The 18,578-nt window shown below is 39.9% G+C and overlaps 3 protein-coding genes across 5 annotated transcripts; 1 reads left to right on the top strand and 2 right to left on the bottom strand.

Moving 5' to 3' along the window:
* Window positions 1-11,681: 11,681 nt before the first annotated feature.
* Window positions 11,682-13,502, bottom strand: Bin1 (histone deacetylase complex subunit SAP18). The gene is made up of 4 exons (XM_090160649.1): window positions 13,353-13,502; window positions 12,418-12,458; window positions 12,192-12,298; window positions 11,682-12,107 (listed from the first exon to the last, which is right to left on the bottom strand). Exons 1-4 carry the CDS (start codon window positions 13,396-13,398, stop codon window positions 11,807-11,809), a joined length of 495 nt encoding a protein of 164 aa, XP_090016775.1. The 5' UTR covers window positions 13,399-13,502; the 3' UTR covers window positions 11,682-11,806.
* LOC149923449 (PI-PLC X domain-containing protein 1-like) lies at window positions 13,329-15,671 on the top strand. Of its 3 annotated transcripts, none has more exons than XM_090160647.1 (3): window positions 13,329-13,418; window positions 14,096-14,265; window positions 14,344-15,671. In XM_090160647.1, the coding sequence occupies exons 2-3, from the start codon at window positions 14,184-14,186 to the stop codon at window positions 15,582-15,584; spliced, it is 1,323 nt and encodes a 440-aa protein (XP_090016773.1). In that variant the 5' UTR covers window positions 13,329-13,418; window positions 14,096-14,183; the 3' UTR covers window positions 15,585-15,671. The 3 variants fall into 3 exon arrangements, with proteins under 3 accessions (XP_090016773.1, XP_090016772.1, XP_090016774.1); XM_090160646.1 differs by having other exon boundaries at window positions 14,115-14,265; XM_090160648.1 differs by having other exon boundaries at window positions 13,345-13,418; window positions 14,158-14,265.
* A 151-nt stretch (window positions 15,672-15,822) lies between these two features.
* ATPsynbeta (ATP synthase, beta subunit) lies at window positions 15,823-18,434 on the bottom strand. The gene is made up of 7 exons (XM_090160844.1): window positions 18,243-18,434; window positions 17,655-17,834; window positions 17,287-17,583; window positions 17,024-17,208; window positions 16,468-16,962; window positions 16,205-16,406; window positions 15,823-16,146 (listed from the first exon to the last, which is right to left on the bottom strand). The coding sequence occupies exons 1-7, from the start codon at window positions 18,358-18,360 to the stop codon at window positions 16,052-16,054; spliced, it is 1,572 nt and encodes a 523-aa protein (XP_090016970.1). The 5' UTR covers window positions 18,361-18,434; the 3' UTR covers window positions 15,823-16,051.
* Between the last annotated feature and the right edge of the window lie 144 nt (window positions 18,435-18,578).

Consider the following 18,578-nt stretch of genomic DNA (forward strand, 5'->3'; position numbering starts at 1 on the left):
ATTTCTAAAGGTAGGCCTATATTTCTAAAAGGTAGCCCTATATTTCTAAAAAGTAGCGCTATATTTCTGAGGGTAGGCCTATATTTCTAAAATTTAGCCCTATATTTTCTGCGAATTTTGTCCTGGATGGCGTGCCATATACAATACATCTACTTGCAAAATGATTGCAAAATCGCAGAATACCTTTCAAAAGTGGGGAAAAGTCACGTATCTCGAATTACTAATCTTTTGAACTCTGGTAGATTCTCATTCTTCAAATTTAATTTCCAAACTACCTGTACAATAAAATAAGGCTAAGACAGAATAGTTTTTCAGTTGGTCAAGTTCTCACTTAGATTGGCCAAATATAGTCGGCGTCAAAAGCGCGCGGTACAAAGTTCGAGACAGACGACCTTCGAATTTGATAGCTCGACGGTATGTAGCTAGAGAGAAAGCTAAGGAAACTATGTATAGAGAGAGAGAGACGAAGTATGAGAGAGAGGTGCGATGTATGAATAGCGAATGACCAAGTTAGAGTAGAGAGAGAGAGAGAGACGAAGTATGAGAGAGAGGTGCGATGTATGAATAGCGAATGACCAAGTTAGAGTAGAGAGAGAGAGAGACGAAGTATGAGAGAGAGGTGCGATGTATGAATAGCGAATGACCAAGTTAGAGTAGAGAGAGAGAGAGACGAAGTATGAGAGAGAGGTGCGATGTATGAATAGCGAATGACCAAGTTAGAGTAGAGAGAGAGAGAGACGAAGTATGAGAGAGAGGTGCGATGTATGAATAGCGAATGACCAAGTTGGAGTAGAGAGAGAGAGATGAAGTATGAGAGAGAGTATAAAAAGGCTTTATTTAAGCCACATCAAAGTCAGAGTTACAATAAGGGTTAAAAAATATTTACAATAAAACATTTTTTTTTGGTAATAACAATCAAAATTCATTGAACTGATGAACAATATATAAATACGGCTTAGGATTGACCAATATTTAAAATGAAGTTGAAACAGTAACATTCGAGTAAGAAATAGAATCTTGGATTCTGGATGAGAAGACTTGCTTCTATGTTCGGGTCGGGTAGGGAAAAGTTGAGTTAGAGTTGTACATAGTAGAGTCGGAGATGTCCAGAGTCCAGTGTGTTGTGATTTCACCAATATAAGGCTTTCAATCGAGTTCGGTTGTTGAAGACGCCAGTCTCAAAAATAGAAGAGACGGCCATCCCGGCGTTAGGCTTACGAGCCGTCGGCGCGAGCTTTGAAAGTTATTCTTCTTGCGCGCGCGCGCAAAAATAAACTTTCAAAAGGCGCTAGGCCTAAAAATGGGCTAAATAGCTAACACTGCAACACGAAAAACGGTCCTAATTTCAAAAATATCCGTCGAAACAGGAAAACAAAACTCTCAAACTGTTGCTGGAACGTTAATTTTATGAAATAAAACAAAAAATCTATTTTCACGATACTTTTAACTAACAAATTATTGATCAAAATCGGAGCTCAATCTGACACGACTTTGCATTGAAAGAGCGAGAGAGAGAGAGAGAGAGAGAGAGAGAGAGAGAGAGAGAGAGAGAGAGAGAGAGAGAGATGAAGTATGAGAGAGAGGTGTGATGTATGAATAGCGAACGACCAAGTTAGAGTAGAGAGAGAGAGTCGAAGTATGAGAGAGAGGTGCGATGTATGAATAGCGAATGACCAAGTTAGAGTAGAGAGAGAGAGAGAGACGAAGTATGAGAGAGAGGTGCGATGTATGAATAGCGAATGACCAAGTTAGAGTAGAGAGAGAGAGATGAAGTATGAGAGAGAGGTGCGATGTATGAATAGCGAATGACCAAGTTAGAGTAGAGAGAGAGAGATGAAGTATGAGAGAGAGGTGTGATGTATGAATAGCGAACGACCAAGTTAGAGTAGAGAGAGAGAGTCGAAGTATGAGAGAGAGGTGCGATGTATGAATAGCGAATGACCAAGTTAGAGTAGAGAGAGAGAGAGACGAAGTATGAGAGAGAGGTGCGATGTATGAATAGCGAATGACCAAGTTAGAGTAGAGAGAGAGAGATGAAGTATGAGAGAGAGGTGCGATGTATGAATAGCGAATGACCAAGTTAGAGTAGAGAGAGAGAGATGAAGTATGAGAGAGAGGTGTGATGTATGAATAGCGAACGACCAAGTTAGAGTAGAGAGAGAGAGTCGAAGTATGAGAGAGAGGTGCGATGTATGAATAGCGAATGACCAAGTTAGAGTAGAGAGAGAGAGAGACGAAGTATGAGAGAGAGGTGCGATGTATGAATAGCGAATGACCAAGTTAGAGTAGAGAGAGAGAGATGAAGTATGAGAGAGAGGTGTGATGTATGAATAGCGAACGACCAAGTTAGAGTAGAGAGAGAGAGTCGAAGTATGAGAGAGAGGTGCGATGTATGAATAGCGAATGACCAAGTTAGAGTAGAGAGAGAGAGAGAGACGAAGTATGAGAGAGAGGTGCGATGTATGAATAGCGAATGACCAAGTTAGAGTAGAGAGAGAGAGATGAAGTATGAGAGAGAGGTGCGATGTATGAATAGCGAATGACCAAGTTAGAGTAGAGAGAGAGAGATGAAGTATGAGAGAGAGGTGCGATGTATGAATAGCGAATGACCAAGTTAGAGTAGAGAGAGAGAGAGAGATGAAGTATGAGAGAGAGAGATGAAGTATGAGAGAGAGGTGTGATGTATGAATAGCGAATGACCAAGTTAGAGTAGAGAGAGAGAGAGACGAAGTATGAGAGAGAGGTGCGATGTATGAATAGCGAATGACCAAGTTAGAGTAGAGAGAGAGAGATGAAGTATGAGAGAGAGGTGTGATGTATGAATAGCGAACGACCAAGTTAGAGTAGAGAGAGAGAGTCGAAGTATGAGAGAGAGGTGCGATGTATGAATAGCGAATGACCAAGTTAGAGTAGAGAGAGAGAGAGAGACGAAGTATGAGAGAGAGGTGCGATGTATGAATAGCGAATGACCAAGTTAGAGTAGAGAGAGAGAGATGAAGTATGAGAGAGAGGTGCGATGTATGAATAGCGAATGACCAAGTTAGAGTAGAGAGAGAGAGAGAGATGAAGTATGAGAGAGAGAGATGAAGTATGAGAGAGAGGTGTGATGTATGAATAGCGAACGACCAAGTTAGAGTAGAGAGAGAGAGATGAAGTATGAGAGAGAGGTGTGATGTATGAATAGCGAACGACCAAGTTAGAGTAGAGAGAGAGTCGAAGTATGAGAGAGAGGTGCGATGTATGAATAGCGAATGACCAAGTTAGAGTAGAGAGAGAGAGAGACGAAGTATGAGAGAGAGGTGCGATGTATGAATAGCGAATGACCAAGTTAGAGTAGAGAGAGAGAGAGTCGAAGTATGAGAGAGAGGTGCGATGTATGAATAGCGAATGACCAAGTTAGAGTAGAGAGAGAGAGAGAGAGACGAAGTATGAGAGAGAGGTGCGATGTATGAATAGCGAATGACCAAGTTAGAGTAGAGAGAGAGAGATGAAGTATGAGAGAGAGGTGCGATGTATGAATAGCGAATGACCAAGTTAGAGTAGAGAGAGAGAGATGAAGTATGAGAGAGAGGTGTGATGTATGAATAGCGAACGACCAAGTTAGAGTAGAGAGAGAGAGTCGAAGTATGAGAGAGAGGTGCGATGTATGAATAGCGAATGACCAAGTTAGAGTAGAGAGAGAGAGAGACGAAGTATGAGAGAGAGGTGCGATGTATGAATAGCGAATGACCAAGTTAGAGTAGAGAGAGAGAGAGACGAAGTATGAGAGAGAGGTGCGATGTATGAATAGCGAATGACCAAGTTAGAGTAGAGAGAGAGAGAGTCGAAGTATGAGAGAGAGGTGCGATGTATGAATAGCGAATGACCAAGTTAGAGTAGAGAGAGAGAGATGAAGTATGAGAGAGAGGTGCGATGTATGAATAGCGAATGACCAAGTTAGAGTAGAGAGAGAGAGATGAAGTATGAGAGAGAGGTGTGATGTATGAATAGCGAACGACCAAGTTAGAGTAGAGAGAGAGAGTCGAAGTATGAGAGAGAGGTGCGATGTATGAATAGCGAATGACCAAGTTAGAGTAGAGAGAGAGAGAGAGACGAAGTATGAGAGAGAGGTGCGATGTATGAATAGCGAATGACCAAGTTAGAGTAGAGAGAGAGAGATGAAGTATGAGAGAGAGGTGCGATGTATGAATAGCGAATGACCAAGTTAGAGTAGAGAGAGAGAGATGAAGTATGAGAGAGAGGTGTGATGTATGAATAGCGAACGACCAAGTTAGAGTAGAGAGAGAGAGTCGAAGTATGAGAGAGAGGTGCGATGTATGAATAGCGAATGACCAAGTTAGAGGAGAGAGAGAGAGAGAGAGACGAAGTATGAGAGAGAGGTGCGATGTATGAATAGCGAATGACCAAGTTAGAGGAGAGAGAGAGAGAGACGAAGTATGAGAGAGAGGTGCGATGTATGAATAGCGAATGACCAAGTTAGAGTAGAGAGAGAGAGAGAGATGAAGTATGAGAGAGAGAGATGAAGTATGAGAGAGAGGTGTGATGTATGAATAGCGAATGACCAAGTTAGAGTAGAGAGAGAGAGAGAGAGACGAAGTATGAGAGAGAGGTGCGATGTATGAATAGCGAATGACCAAGTTAGAGTAGAGAGAGAGAGATGAAGTATGAGAGAGAGAGGTGCGATGTATGAATAGCGAATGACCAAGTTAGAGTAGAGAGAGAGAGATGAAGTATGAGAGAGAGGTGTGATGTATGAATAGCGAACGACCAAGTTAGAGTAGAGAGAGAGAGTCGAAGTATGAGAGAGAGGTGCGATGTATGAATAGCGAATGACCAAGTTAGAGGAGAGAGAGAGAGAGACGAAGTATGAGAGAGAGGTGCGATGTATGAATAGCGAATGACCAAGTTAGAGTAGAGAGAGAGAGAGACGAAGTATGAGAGAGAGGTGCGATGTATGAATAGCGAATGACCAAGTTAGAGTAGAGAGAGAGAGAGACGAAGTATGAGAGAGAGGTGCGATGTATGAATAGCGAATGACCAAGTTGGAGTAGAGAGAGAGAGATGAAGTATGAGAGAGAGTATAAAAAGGCTTTATTTAAGCCACATCAAAGTCAGAGTTACAATAAGGGTTAAAAAATATTTACAATAAAACATTTTTTTTTGGTAATAACAATCAAAATTCATTGAACTGATGAACAATATATAAATACGGCTTAGGATTGACCAATATTTAAAATGAAGTTGAAACAGTAACATTCGAGTAAGAAATAGAATCTTGGATTCTGGATGAGAAGACTTGCTTCTATGTTCGGGTCGGGTAGGGAAAAGTTGAGTTAGAGTTGTACATAGTAGAGTCGGAGATGTCCAGAGTCCAGTGTGTTGTGATTTCACCAATATAAGGCTTTCAATCGAGTTCGGTTGTTGAAGACGCCAGTCTCAAAAATAGAAGAGACGGCCATCCCGGCGTTAGGCTTACGAGCCGTCGGCGCGAGCTTTGAAAGTTATTCTTCTTGCGCGCGCGCGCAAAAATAAACTTTCAAAAGGCGCTAGGCCTAAAAATGGGCTAAATAGCTAACACTGCAACACGAAAAACGGTCCTAATTTCAAAAATATCCGTCGAAACAGGAAAACAAAACTCTCAAACTGTTGCTGGAACGTTAATTTTATGAAATAAAACAAAAAATCTATTTTCACGATACTTTTAACTAACAAATTATTGATCAAAATCGGAGCTCAATCTGACACGACTTTGCATTGAAAGAGCGAGAGAGAGAGAGAGAGAGAGAGAGAGAGAGAGAGAGAGAGAGAGAGAGAGAGAGATGAAGTATGAGAGAGAGGTGTGATGTATGAATAGCGAACGACCAAGTTAGAGTAGAGAGAGAGAGTCGAAGTATGAGAGAGAGGTGCGATGTATGAATAGCGAATGACCAAGTTAGAGTAGAGAGAGAGAGAGAGACGAAGTATGAGAGAGAGGTGCGATGTATGAATAGCGAATGACCAAGTTAGAGTAGAGAGAGAGAGATGAAGTATGAGAGAGAGGTGCGATGTATGAATAGCGAATGACCAAGTTAGAGTAGAGAGAGAGAGATGAAGTATGAGAGAGAGGTGTGATGTATGAATAGCGAACGACCAAGTTAGAGTAGAGAGAGAGAGTCGAAGTATGAGAGAGAGGTGCGATGTATGAATAGCGAATGACCAAGTTAGAGTAGAGAGAGAGAGAGACGAAGTATGAGAGAGAGGTGCGATGTATGAATAGCGAATGACCAAGTTAGAGTAGAGAGAGAGAGATGAAGTATGAGAGAGAGGTGCGATGTATGAATAGCGAATGACCAAGTTAGAGTAGAGAGAGAGAGATGAAGTATGAGAGAGAGGTGTGATGTATGAATAGCGAACGACCAAGTTAGAGTAGAGAGAGAGAGTCGAAGTATGAGAGAGAGGTGCGATGTATGAATAGCGAATGACCAAGTTAGAGTAGAGAGAGAGAGAGACGAAGTATGAGAGAGAGGTGCGATGTATGAATAGCGAATGACCAAGTTAGAGTAGAGAGAGAGAGATGAAGTATGAGAGAGAGGTGTGATGTATGAATAGCGAACGACCAAGTTAGAGTAGAGAGAGAGAGTCGAAGTATGAGAGAGAGGTGCGATGTATGAATAGCGAATGACCAAGTTAGAGTAGAGAGAGAGAGAGAGACGAAGTATGAGAGAGAGGTGCGATGTATGAATAGCGAATGACCAAGTTAGAGTAGAGAGAGAGAGATGAAGTATGAGAGAGAGGTGCGATGTATGAATAGCGAATGACCAAGTTAGAGTAGAGAGAGAGAGATGAAGTATGAGAGAGAGGTGCGATGTATGAATAGCGAATGACCAAGTTAGAGTAGAGAGAGAGAGAGATGAAGTATGAGAGAGAGAGATGAAGTATGAGAGAGAGGTGTGATGTATGAATAGCGAATGACCAAGTTAGAGTAGAGAGAGAGAGAGACGAAGTATGAGAGAGAGGTGCGATGTATGAATAGCGAATGACCAAGTTAGAGTAGAGAGAGAGAGATGAAGTATGAGAGAGAGGTGTGATGTATGAATAGCGAACGACCAAGTTAGAGTAGAGAGAGAGAGTCGAAGTATGAGAGAGAGGTGCGATGTATGAATAGCGAATGACCAAGTTAGAGTAGAGAGAGAGAGAGAGACGAAGTATGAGAGAGAGGTGCGATGTATGAATAGCGAATGACCAAGTTAGAGTAGAGAGAGAGAGATGAAGTATGAGAGAGAGGTGCGATGTATGAATAGCGAATGACCAAGTTAGAGTAGAGAGAGAGAGATGAAGTATGAGAGAGAGGTGCGATGTATGAATAGCGAATGACCAAGTTAGAGTAGAGAGAGAGAGAGAGATGAAGTATGAGAGAGAGAGATGAAGTATGAGAGAGAGGTGTGATGTATGAATAGCGAACGACCAAGTTAGAGTAGAGAGAGAGAGATGAAGTATGAGAGAGAGGTGTGATGTATGAATAGCGAACGACCAAGTTAGAGTAGAGAGAGAGTCGAAGTATGAGAGAGAGGTGCGATGTATGAATAGCGAATGACCAAGTTAGAGTAGAGAGAGAGAGAGACGAAGTATGAGAGAGAGGTGCGATGTATGAATAGCGAATGACCAAGTTAGAGTAGAGAGAGAGAGAGTCGAAGTATGAGAGAGAGGTGCGATGTATGAATAGCGAATGACCAAGTTAGAGTAGAGAGAGAGAGAGAGAGACGAAGTATGAGAGAGAGGTGCGATGTATGAATAGCGAATGACCAAGTTAGAGTAGAGAGAGAGAGATGAAGTATGAGAGAGAGGTGCGATGTATGAATAGCGAATGACCAAGTTAGAGTAGAGAGAGAGAGATGAAGTATGAGAGAGAGGTGTGATGTATGAATAGCGAACGACCAAGTTAGAGTAGAGAGAGAGAGTCGAAGTATGAGAGAGAGGTGCGATGTATGAATAGCGAATGACCAAGTTAGAGTAGAGAGAGAGAGAGACGAAGTATGAGAGAGAGGTGCGATGTATGAATAGCGAATGACCAAGTTAGAGTAGAGAGAGAGAGAGACGAAGTATGAGAGAGAGGTGCGATGTATGAATAGCGAATGACCAAGTTAGAGTAGAGAGAGAGAGAGTCGAAGTATGAGAGAGAGGTGCGATGTATGAATAGCGAATGACCAAGTTAGAGTAGAGAGAGAGAGATGAAGTATGAGAGAGAGGTGCGATGTATGAATAGCGAATGACCAAGTTAGAGTAGAGAGAGAGAGATGAAGTATGAGAGAGAGGTGTGATGTATGAATAGCGAACGACCAAGTTAGAGTAGAGAGAGAGAGTCGAAGTATGAGAGAGAGGTGCGATGTATGAATAGCGAATGACCAAGTTAGAGTAGAGAGAGAGAGAGAGACGAAGTATGAGAGAGAGGTGCGATGTATGAATAGCGAATGACCAAGTTAGAGTAGAGAGAGAGAGATGAAGTATGAGAGAGAGGTGCGATGTATGAATAGCGAATGACCAAGTTAGAGTAGAGAGAGAGAGATGAAGTATGAGAGAGAGGTGTGATGTATGAATAGCGAACGACCAAGTTAGAGTAGAGAGAGAGAGTCGAAGTATGAGAGAGAGGTGCGATGTATGAATAGCGAATGACCAAGTTAGAGGAGAGAGAGAGAGAGAGAGACGAAGTATGAGAGAGAGGTGCGATGTATGAATAGCGAATGACCAAGTTAGAGGAGAGAGAGAGAGAGACGAAGTATGAGAGAGAGGTGCGATGTATGAATAGCGAATGACCAAGTTAGAGTAGAGAGAGAGAGAGAGATGAAGTATGAGAGAGAGAGATGAAGTATGAGAGAGAGGTGTGATGTATGAATAGCGAATGACCAAGTTAGAGTAGAGAGAGAGAGAGAGAGACGAAGTATGAGAGAGAGGTGCGATGTATGAATAGCGAATGACCAAGTTAGAGTAGAGAGAGAGAGATGAAGTATGAGAGAGAGAGGTGCGATGTATGAATAGCGAATGACCAAGTTAGAGTAGAGAGAGAGAGATGAAGTATGAGAGAGAGGTGTGATGTATGAATAGCGAACGACCAAGTTAGAGTAGAGAGAGAGAGTCGAAGTATGAGAGAGAGGTGCGATGTATGAATAGCGAATGACCAAGTTAGAGGAGAGAGAGAGAGAGACGAAGTATGAGAGAGAGGTGCGATGTATGAATAGCGAATGACCAAGTTAGAGTAGAGAGAGAGAGATGAAGTATGAGAGAGAGGTGCGATGTATGAATAGCGAACGACCAAGTTAGAGTAGAGAGAGAGAGTCGAAGTGTGCGAGACCTCGATGTATAAGAGAGAGACAAAGTATAGATATAGTAAGACCAAGTATGAATATAGCACGACCAAGTATGAATATAGCACGACCAAGTATGAATATAGCACGACCAAGTATGAATATAACAAGACCAAGTATGAATATAACAAGACCAAGTATGAATATAACAAGACCAAGTATGAATGTAACAAGAGGTAAAGTATGAATATAGCGAGTGGTAGACGAATTTTGTCCGGTTTGGCGTGCCATACAAGCCCAACTGTTCGTTTAAACTCATTCTCTAATTCTGTAATCAATGACTGGAATGCCCTTCCCCAATCTATTGTATCCGAACCCTCCCTAAATTCCGTGCACTTTTAAATGAGCATTTTAACCGCGCGTTATGATCTCACCTTCTGTATAGTTTATCCTACTGTATCTGTTTCACGCATATGTATTTGAAATCTACACAAAAGCCTTGCTGGCTTGGTAGATATTTTTCTGTTAATAAATAAATAAAATAAAAAATAAAATTGAAAGTAGCCTAAGTAGGCCTAAATATCTTCTGAAAAGTTAACGTTACAGCGATTCACGACATCATCGCGTCGACTAGAGGTCGGGAACGGTTAATCATTATCCATGTTTAAATTGATTTTTTTCGGGGAAAAAATGTAAACAAAGAAATTTACCGGTTAATATTTCGGAAAATGATTAAAAACATGTATTATTCGTAAAATTTGAGCTTTTAATCGAAAAAAACGTCGTTTTCCGATTAATTTTACAAATTTATAAAAAAAATATTCGGATAATACAGAAATATAAATTACTTGATCAAAACGTTTTACGAATAATTTTGAGAGCTTTATCTATTGAATAAAAGTTAACCATCCCCGACCTCTAGCGTCGACTCTTGCGAACTATGTACTTCTTTTAAGGAATTTTTAGTAAGAATAGTCTTTCGACTCTCTCTATTTGATTAAAAAACACGTAATTTTTTTTCTGGGTGCATTAGTTTTTAATGTTTTTAATCGTAACTCATACGCATGTCACGTGAACTCCTAATTGCCTGACTATATTAAGCATGACCAAAGGCATGACAGATTTCCATCAAAAAGCGCTAGAAATCGGCCGTGTGAACCGCTGCGAGATCAAAACGAGGGGTCACGTTTCAGAGGCTAGCAGAGACGAATGGATTGTGACGATTGTCACAATGAATGGTGTGTGAATGTTACTACTAAAAAAAAAACATTATATTTGATAATTAAATAAATACTGAATTATTTCAAAATATGTGCAACCTCACAGGGCAAACAATGGTAAAAAAATGACGGAAAATAATATACATGTAGCAAGTAAAAAAACAAGAATGTAGAAACAGTGTCAGGTTCGTAGAAAATCACGGTGAAGCATGGGAGAATTTTAACAAAATCAGGGCCGGATTATCCAAAAGGCCGACTAGGCCTGGGCCTAGGGCACCAAGCCTACTAGGGGCCAGTTAGACCTATTACCACCAGGGGCGGTCCCAGAGGTTTCGCATAATAGAACCACCCCAGTAAGGCCCTTGCTCCCCCTTTTCCCCATGTGATAATTACCGGGGTACCCCTCCCCCTTTTCCCCATGTGATAATTACCGTGGTACCCCCTCTCCGCTTTTCCCATGTGATAATTACCGTGGTACTCCCTCCCCCTTTTCTCCAGGCGAGATTTTCCGTGGTACCCTTTTCCCCGCAAAAATAACTCAACCCTGTACCCCTTTAAACCACCTGTATCAAATGGCTGATGCATAAAGGCCACGGGACTAACGTACGCCGAGAGAGCCACGGGACTTTCAAATCGGAACGAACCTGAAAGCCCCCCAACTCCCCCCCTTCGAAATTCGCGGCGGAAAGAGATAAAATTTCGGGTTGGGACAAACACGGCCCAACTCTCAGGGGCGACAGATTTTGAGCATTTTTAGAAACTGACGTTTGCGTCACTTTTGAAAATTTCTATTAAAGATTTTAAAAACCAAATCGGAAATCGAAGCCTACTCGATGCGAAAACGCGAATCGTAGCGTACGTAAAAAAAATGCCACGTGACCCCCGCGCCCGTGCGAAAAGCGTCAGAAAATCGAGAAATAAATCTCCAAAATCGGTTGACGAACGAACCTACCTACTTACCACCCAACAAACAGCTTTTTATTATATAGATAATTAACTGTAGAAATTCAGTAAAAGGTTTTTATGGAGTCAATGTGAAATTATTGCCTATAAATTATAATTTTTAAGTTAATTAGCGCCTAAAAAAACAGCATATCACTACTTATTAGCCTGTACCATCATGGCATTCTCGTCTGACTTTTTAAATAGCTTAAAACAAAAATTCTACAAATCTACCAAAGTGTTTAAAATTTGATGTAAATGACATTTTATTAGTGATGTGGACGTTACAGAGTACTTGTCCCAAAGTACTAATGGGAAAATTATACAGTAGAAATGGTTATGATAATATTATGAGCTTAATTTCGGTTAGTTATTGTAGATTGGAATCCTTCCCCTTCTCATATTATTTTGCATATTTCCTCTGGTAGGAGGTGGTGTTATTGCAATATCTAGGTAATCCCCTATTTGGAATCTACTTTGCGACAAAGATTTACTGTCATCAGCCCCTTTTTGACCAGAACAAGTACTACCAATATCTCTCATTCGGTAGCCCGGTCCCCGAACATCAGGAAATACCAAAGCGAAGTCAAAGAATGTGCCTTTTCTTCTAGTATCATTGTTGACTTCTTTAACTAGTCCCGACAACTCCTTCAAAGTCGCATCCATCCTATGGCAAGATATGCAGCACTTTAAATCATTATTACTTCAAATCATGGTGAAAAAAGCATTTGTATATAGTAGACCTACTTACCATGTGTATATTTGCAATTCGTTTCCAGGTACTTGACCTCTTGAATAGTCACTTAGTAAATGATGACGACCAGAGTTTATAAATACACGTAGTAACAAAGGGCAAGTCTAGTATATAAACAAATTTATAAATTCGGCGTTCAGCAATTGCATTAAGCCTTGGCCAAGATAATTCAAATATTTTTATGTAATATTGTGCTTTGTTAAAAATAATGAAATAATCTTACTCTTTCCCTGTCAACGGGCTTTTCTTGTTCCGATTTCTCTTCTACAACAGACTCCATTATCAATAAATGTATAAAATTAATTTATTTAACGTGGAAAAAAGGTCTTAGAACAAAAGACGTGTGATCCAAATCCCTCCCTGCTATCTGGTTCTTACATGCAGACGACAAGAATTATTTTTATTTAATATTCACAACAGGGCTGCAATATCATTTTCTTTTAAAAAATAAATTTGGGCTACTTTCACTTTCACCTTATGCTCTCACTTATAGTTATAAATACAGGCGATTTTTTTCCTATTAAGCAAATAGCAAATTTGCTATAGGAACCAAACATACTTATTATCGATATAAAAGAGAACGTAATTAGAGTTTCTTAATATACTCTTGTTATAAAAAAATATCTATAAATAGGGCACTAATTAATTGAAATTGCAGACGAAACTCTTAAGCTTGTTATAATTCGTAAAATAATGAAACGTCTCAAGTAATTACCAAAAATATTGAGGAAAATTTATTTGCTTAAAGGGTTTATAGAGTTATCAAAATATTATTCAAATAACGATTAAGTCGACCTCGAAAACTTCGAAACTGGGAACATGGCATTTGGCGGAAAACTGATAAAATGCATTAAGGGAAAAGAAACAGATTGAGGCAAAAACTCACGCGTGTCTTTCATATGAAAAACGTGTATAAAAACAACGGAAAAAAATATGGCATAACCTGTTTAAGATATACTTATCAGAGGCGCCAATTAGTCTGACAACTATCACTTAATTAGAACTACCCTTTAAACACTTTAAAATAGAGTAGCTGGTTCTGAGTATTTCTGTCAAGATTCAAGGCTCTCGCGGGCAATTTTACAACTCTTCTTATTGTGCTCCTATATAATTCTCTATAAAAGTTAACGAGAAAAATAAAATCGTTTTATTCGTTACCTAGATTTTCTAAAAGGGGTTTCAAGGCCAGTTTGCTGAAGACCATCTCGGTGCATTTTTTTCCCGGTAAGTTTGGTGCTCCTTATATAACCGCGTAACTTAACTTAATTTTAAATTTATGTAAAAAAAACTCAAGAGTCGTAACAAAGTACCGGTAATTTAAGTAAAACAAAAGCCCCCATGAGTTACGAGCGTCACTGCTTTCGATTAATAAACTAAACCAGAAAATTGCTGTTATTAAATTATCGTATAATTTATTTTAACCCTCAGGGCTCCATCAGAATTCCCGCTATTTAAGCGGTATTTTTGAATGCCTTTATCTAAATTTTGGCCTCTTTTATAAAAAGAAAAAATATTTTGAATGGAATAAAAATATGTTGAAATACCGGGCAAGAGAAATGTTTCTAGCGGGGGGCTGATGCAAATTTAAAAATGTCCGTCTGTGAATTTTAAACTGGGAATTAGAACTCCGAGAAGATTTTATCTCAATTTCTTGTTTCTCCACATAAATTAAATTCCTGGCAAGTATTATTGGGGTGACAGTGGTCCGATGATGATAGAGTTTTCCGGTGAAATGTTTCGCCTTAATGATAATCGGGGTCAGATAACGTAGGCGTAATTTTTTCAGAAATATTTCCTTTTATAAATTGATACAAAATAATTGAGTCCCGGGGCACCGTAACGGATATATTTTTGAGAGAATCTGTTTGTCTTTCTTGTGCCTTGTTTTGTATTTAACCAAGAATTAAAAACAACTTAAAGGAAAAACCAGATCCCAATCCAGAGTGAAATATTTCAATAATAGATCGAGTGGAGGCAGCCGGTTAGAAAATGTCTCGGCTCATCTTCATTTCATTATTCTTCTTCGCACATTATTCTTCGAGCCAGGCACACCCCCAAGTTATGTACAGAGGTAATTTTCACCGTAAATACTATTGCAATTGTTTCCGAGATTTGTACAAAAGGTGGGCGGGGTACTATTGTTTTGTAGGACGACTCGATATGACGGAACCGGGTCCGAGAGTTTTTCTTACCGTCTCCTCATTGGCTGGAAAGGAAAAGAACGGCAGCGTGTTCGAGCGACAGATTGAATTAAACTGGTACAATGTTCCAGAGACGATCTTGAAAGACAACGATTCCTGGGTCGGTCTATTTAACGAAAACCCAACGGAAGTAGCGACGCTTGACGCCTTGTCCCATCCATTGGTGAAGATTCACCCCAAAGACTATCCCGACGGTTATTTTCGCACAGATATAATCTACCACAGACCCGTTTTCGATCATATAAAACCGGTGAAGAAATGTCTCGGATACTTTGTGGCCTTCGTTCGCGGAGACCGCGTGTTGACGTCGAACTGCGTGAGATCCAACCCTACTTGGATGCAAGACAACAGCGATGTGCTAGGTTCCAAGACTCTGGACCAACTCATGATACCGGGTACCCATAATTCCGGAAGTTACAACTCTTACCGACCCGATAAAGATACGATTAGTCGAAAGTATCTCTACTGCCAAGACGAAAGCGTCTGGAATCAATTAGTGTACGGGATACGCTACTTGGATCTGCGAGTTAGCTACCGAACGGTATTGAGTCGAAACGATTCCCTTTGGATTTCACACGGTCTATTGCTGACGCCAAACCCCGTGAAGGATATTCTGTCTCAGGTGAAAGATTTTATGGAATTAACCCGCGAAATTGTCATCTTAGACTTTCACCGTTTTGACAATGGGTTTACGGGTCGACTGGCCGATCGGCGCCACAAAATGCTGATGGAAATGTTGATATCCGAGTTGGGGACCTATATGATACCAGCGCATTACGGTTACACTAAAACCCTGAACGAATTGATGGCATCCAACAAAAGATTACTGGTCGGGTACGCGAGCGATCAAAGGGTGGAAAGTAACTTGTTGTTTCCGGCTGTTAGGCACTTGTGGGGAGATAAAGACAACCTGAAAGACTTGGAAGAGTACCTGAACACCGTCGTATGTTTGTACCGCTTCCCACCCTTGAAGTCGGCCATGGCGGAACTGACCCCTACTGGTACAGGTCTAATTACCGATCGTTACGGAGGGTTAAGGAAAATGGCCCAAGATGTCAATCTTCACGTTAGCAAATGGTTCCGCGAAAGGTTCTGGCATTGCGCCAATATAGTAGCAACTGACTACTTTTTAGGAAATGATATTATAGATGTGTCCATTCAAAGTAATATTAAGCGCCAAGAGCTCTAAATTACCTAATTGATAAATAAAATATATTTGTTGCAAATAATTTTTGTTAATAAATTTTATGCCATCTTTGTTATGGCAAGCACCTCATTCTTAATTTCATTTTGACACTTTCATGACAAAAGACTTATGTGAAAAAGTTAAGGACCATATTTAAAAAGACTGAAATCAAGTATACTTTTATAAATCTAAAAGTTGAATTACAATGTAAAATTGGTGAGAATAACACCAGGAACTGAAATCAATTTCAATATAGGACTCAAAATCACTTTATTCCACAACAGAAAAATCTACATTCTTTTTAACACAATTCACCAATTTTAATTTAAAAAGGTGAAAAGTTAACCATATTTTTTAATTTAAGTTTGTTTTAATTCATCCAGCGACGATGATCTCTACAAATACTTTGAATGACAAAAAGTAACGGTGATTTTAAATTCCTCTAAAAAATGATTTATACTCTAGAATATTTATGCTTCTTCCGCTAATTTCTCCGCCTTCTGAATAACTTCTTCCATGGGGCCAACCATGTAGAAAGCAATCTCAGGCAAATGATCCATTTCACCTAGAAGGAAAAACAAAATTTACTATAAAGAAATACTACATTAAATATATGACATTACCTCCGAGGATCTGCTTGAATCCCTTAATCGTTTCTTGCAGTGAAACAAATTTTCCAGCTTGACCAGTGAAAACTTCAGCTACTTGGAAGGGCTGAGATAAGAAACGTTGGATCTTTCTGGCCCGAGATACGGTAAGTTTATCCTCTTCAGACAATTCATCCATACCCAAGATGGCAATAATATCTTGTAGAGACTTGTAATTCTAGATCAAAGGAGATAAAACTTAGATTTTTGGCAAACAAATATTAAAAAGGGAGACTAACCTGCAAGATTTTCTGTACTCCACGAGCGATATCATAGTGCTCAGCTCCAACAACATTGGGGTCCATGATTCGAGAGGTGGAATCAAGGGGATCTACAGCGGGGTAAATACCCAACTCAGCGATACCACGAGACAATACGGTGGTGGCGTCCAAGTGAGCGAAAGTGGTGGCAGGGGCAGGATCGGTTAAATCATCAGCCGGTACATAAATAGCTTGTACGGATGTGATAGAACCCTTACGAGTGGTGGTAATTCTTTCCTGCATTTGTCCCATGTCAGTTGCCAAAGTTGGTTGATAACCTACAGCGGATGGGATACGACCCAACAAAGCAGATACTTCGGAACCAGCCTGAGTAAACCTAAAAATGTTGTCAATGAAGAACAACACATCTTGGCCCTCTTGATCACGGAAATACTCAGCTACTGTTAAACCAGTTAAAGCTACACGAGCACGAGCGCCCGGGGGCTCATTCATTTGTCCATATACTAGAGACACCTAAAATACCGGATAATTCTTAGTAAAATAAATTGTAGGTGTTAAGATGAGCCAAAAATACCTTAGAACTCTTGTCTTTCAAACTGATAACTCCACCTTCAATCATTTCATGGTACAAATCATTTCCTTCACGAGTTCGCTCTCCAACACCAGCGAATACAGAGTAGCCACCATGAGCCTTAGCAACATTGTTAATAAGTTCCATAATCAATACGGTTTTACCCACACCAGCTCCACCAAATAAACCTATTGAAAGGTTTTCAACTTGAGTGTTTTCTCTTAGGAAAATATATTGTTTTTAAGTCATAGGGATAAAAGTCATACCAATTTTTCCTCCCTTTGAGTAAGGTGCTAATAAATCTACAACTTTGATTCCCGTTACCAAGATCTCCTGTTCTACGCTCATCTCTACAAAAGCGGGCGCTTCAGCATGAATGGCGGCAAATTTGTCAGTGTTAACTGGGCCCCTTTCATCAATAGGTTCACCAATGACGTTGATGATTCTGCCCAATGTTTCAGGTCCAACAGGGATTGTTATTGGAGAGCCAGTGTCTATGACTTTATTACCCCTGACCAGACCCTCTGTACCATCCATAGCAATGGTTCGTACAGTGTTTTCTCCTATTTCATAATATGTTATAAATGAGACTCTTTATCATATTAAGAGTTGGAAAACAAACACTTCAGCGTACCCAAGTGCTGCGCAATTTCAAGGACAAGCCTTGGTTTGCGTCCATCAACTTCCAATGCATTTAAAATTGGGGGAAGTTCATCGTCGAATTGAACATCTACTACGGCACCAATAACAGCAACAATCTTACCAGTGGCTTTGGATTTTGTTGCTGCCTGGGCTGCAGCAAATCGTTTTTGATCTGTGTAAAATAAACACATAACATTGTAGCAATCGGCTCTTAATACTAAAATAAGATTTATTTAAGTTTATTTGGAATCTAAAAATTTGCATTTCAGAACGCCGGGGGTCACGGCTGGGATGGCCAATATGGCTTCCACCCTACAAATTGGGAAGTTGCCAAAAGTGTGCCGATCTAAAAATAGGTCTATAGAATTGACTAATTGAATTGTTTAGATTAAAAAATACTTAATTATTGTAATAATGATGCGAAATCAAAAGAAGTAAGAAATTCAATCGGCTAAATCAAAGGCGAATTTTAATTAATCTACTGAAATTTAATAGGGAGGGCCTCAAATAAACCAAGGCTAAAATTAGCGGTTACCATTCTAGTCAAAGAGTGAAAACAGGAAAAACGAATAAAACTTACGTGTGTTACATAATATTGGAATGGTTTTGGTACTAGTTTCTTTATATTTTGATAAATTAACTGCCGGTTTCGCTACTTTTAAAACACTAGAGCATGCTCTTGTCCACGCATTCAACATGGTGGCCGGTGAAAAATTTGCCCGAACACTGACTGAAGGAGAAACGCGGAATGAAAATCGAAGGTCAACGAAAGGTCGAAGATTGGAACGCCACCACTCTTATCATAAATATATACCAATTTTTAAAAAATATTTTTGAATATTTTTTTTTACCGTTATTTATGAATCAAGTAAAAGCACACAAAAATATCTTAAAAAACAGATTTATAAAAATGTGT

Source organism: Leiobunum rupestre, chromosome 10 (assembly GCF_980474605.1).
Source record: "Leiobunum rupestre chromosome 10, qqLeiRupe1.1.hap1, whole genome shotgun sequence".
NCBI classification, from domain to species: domain Eukaryota; kingdom Metazoa; phylum Arthropoda; class Arachnida; order Opiliones; family Sclerosomatidae; genus Leiobunum; species Leiobunum rupestre.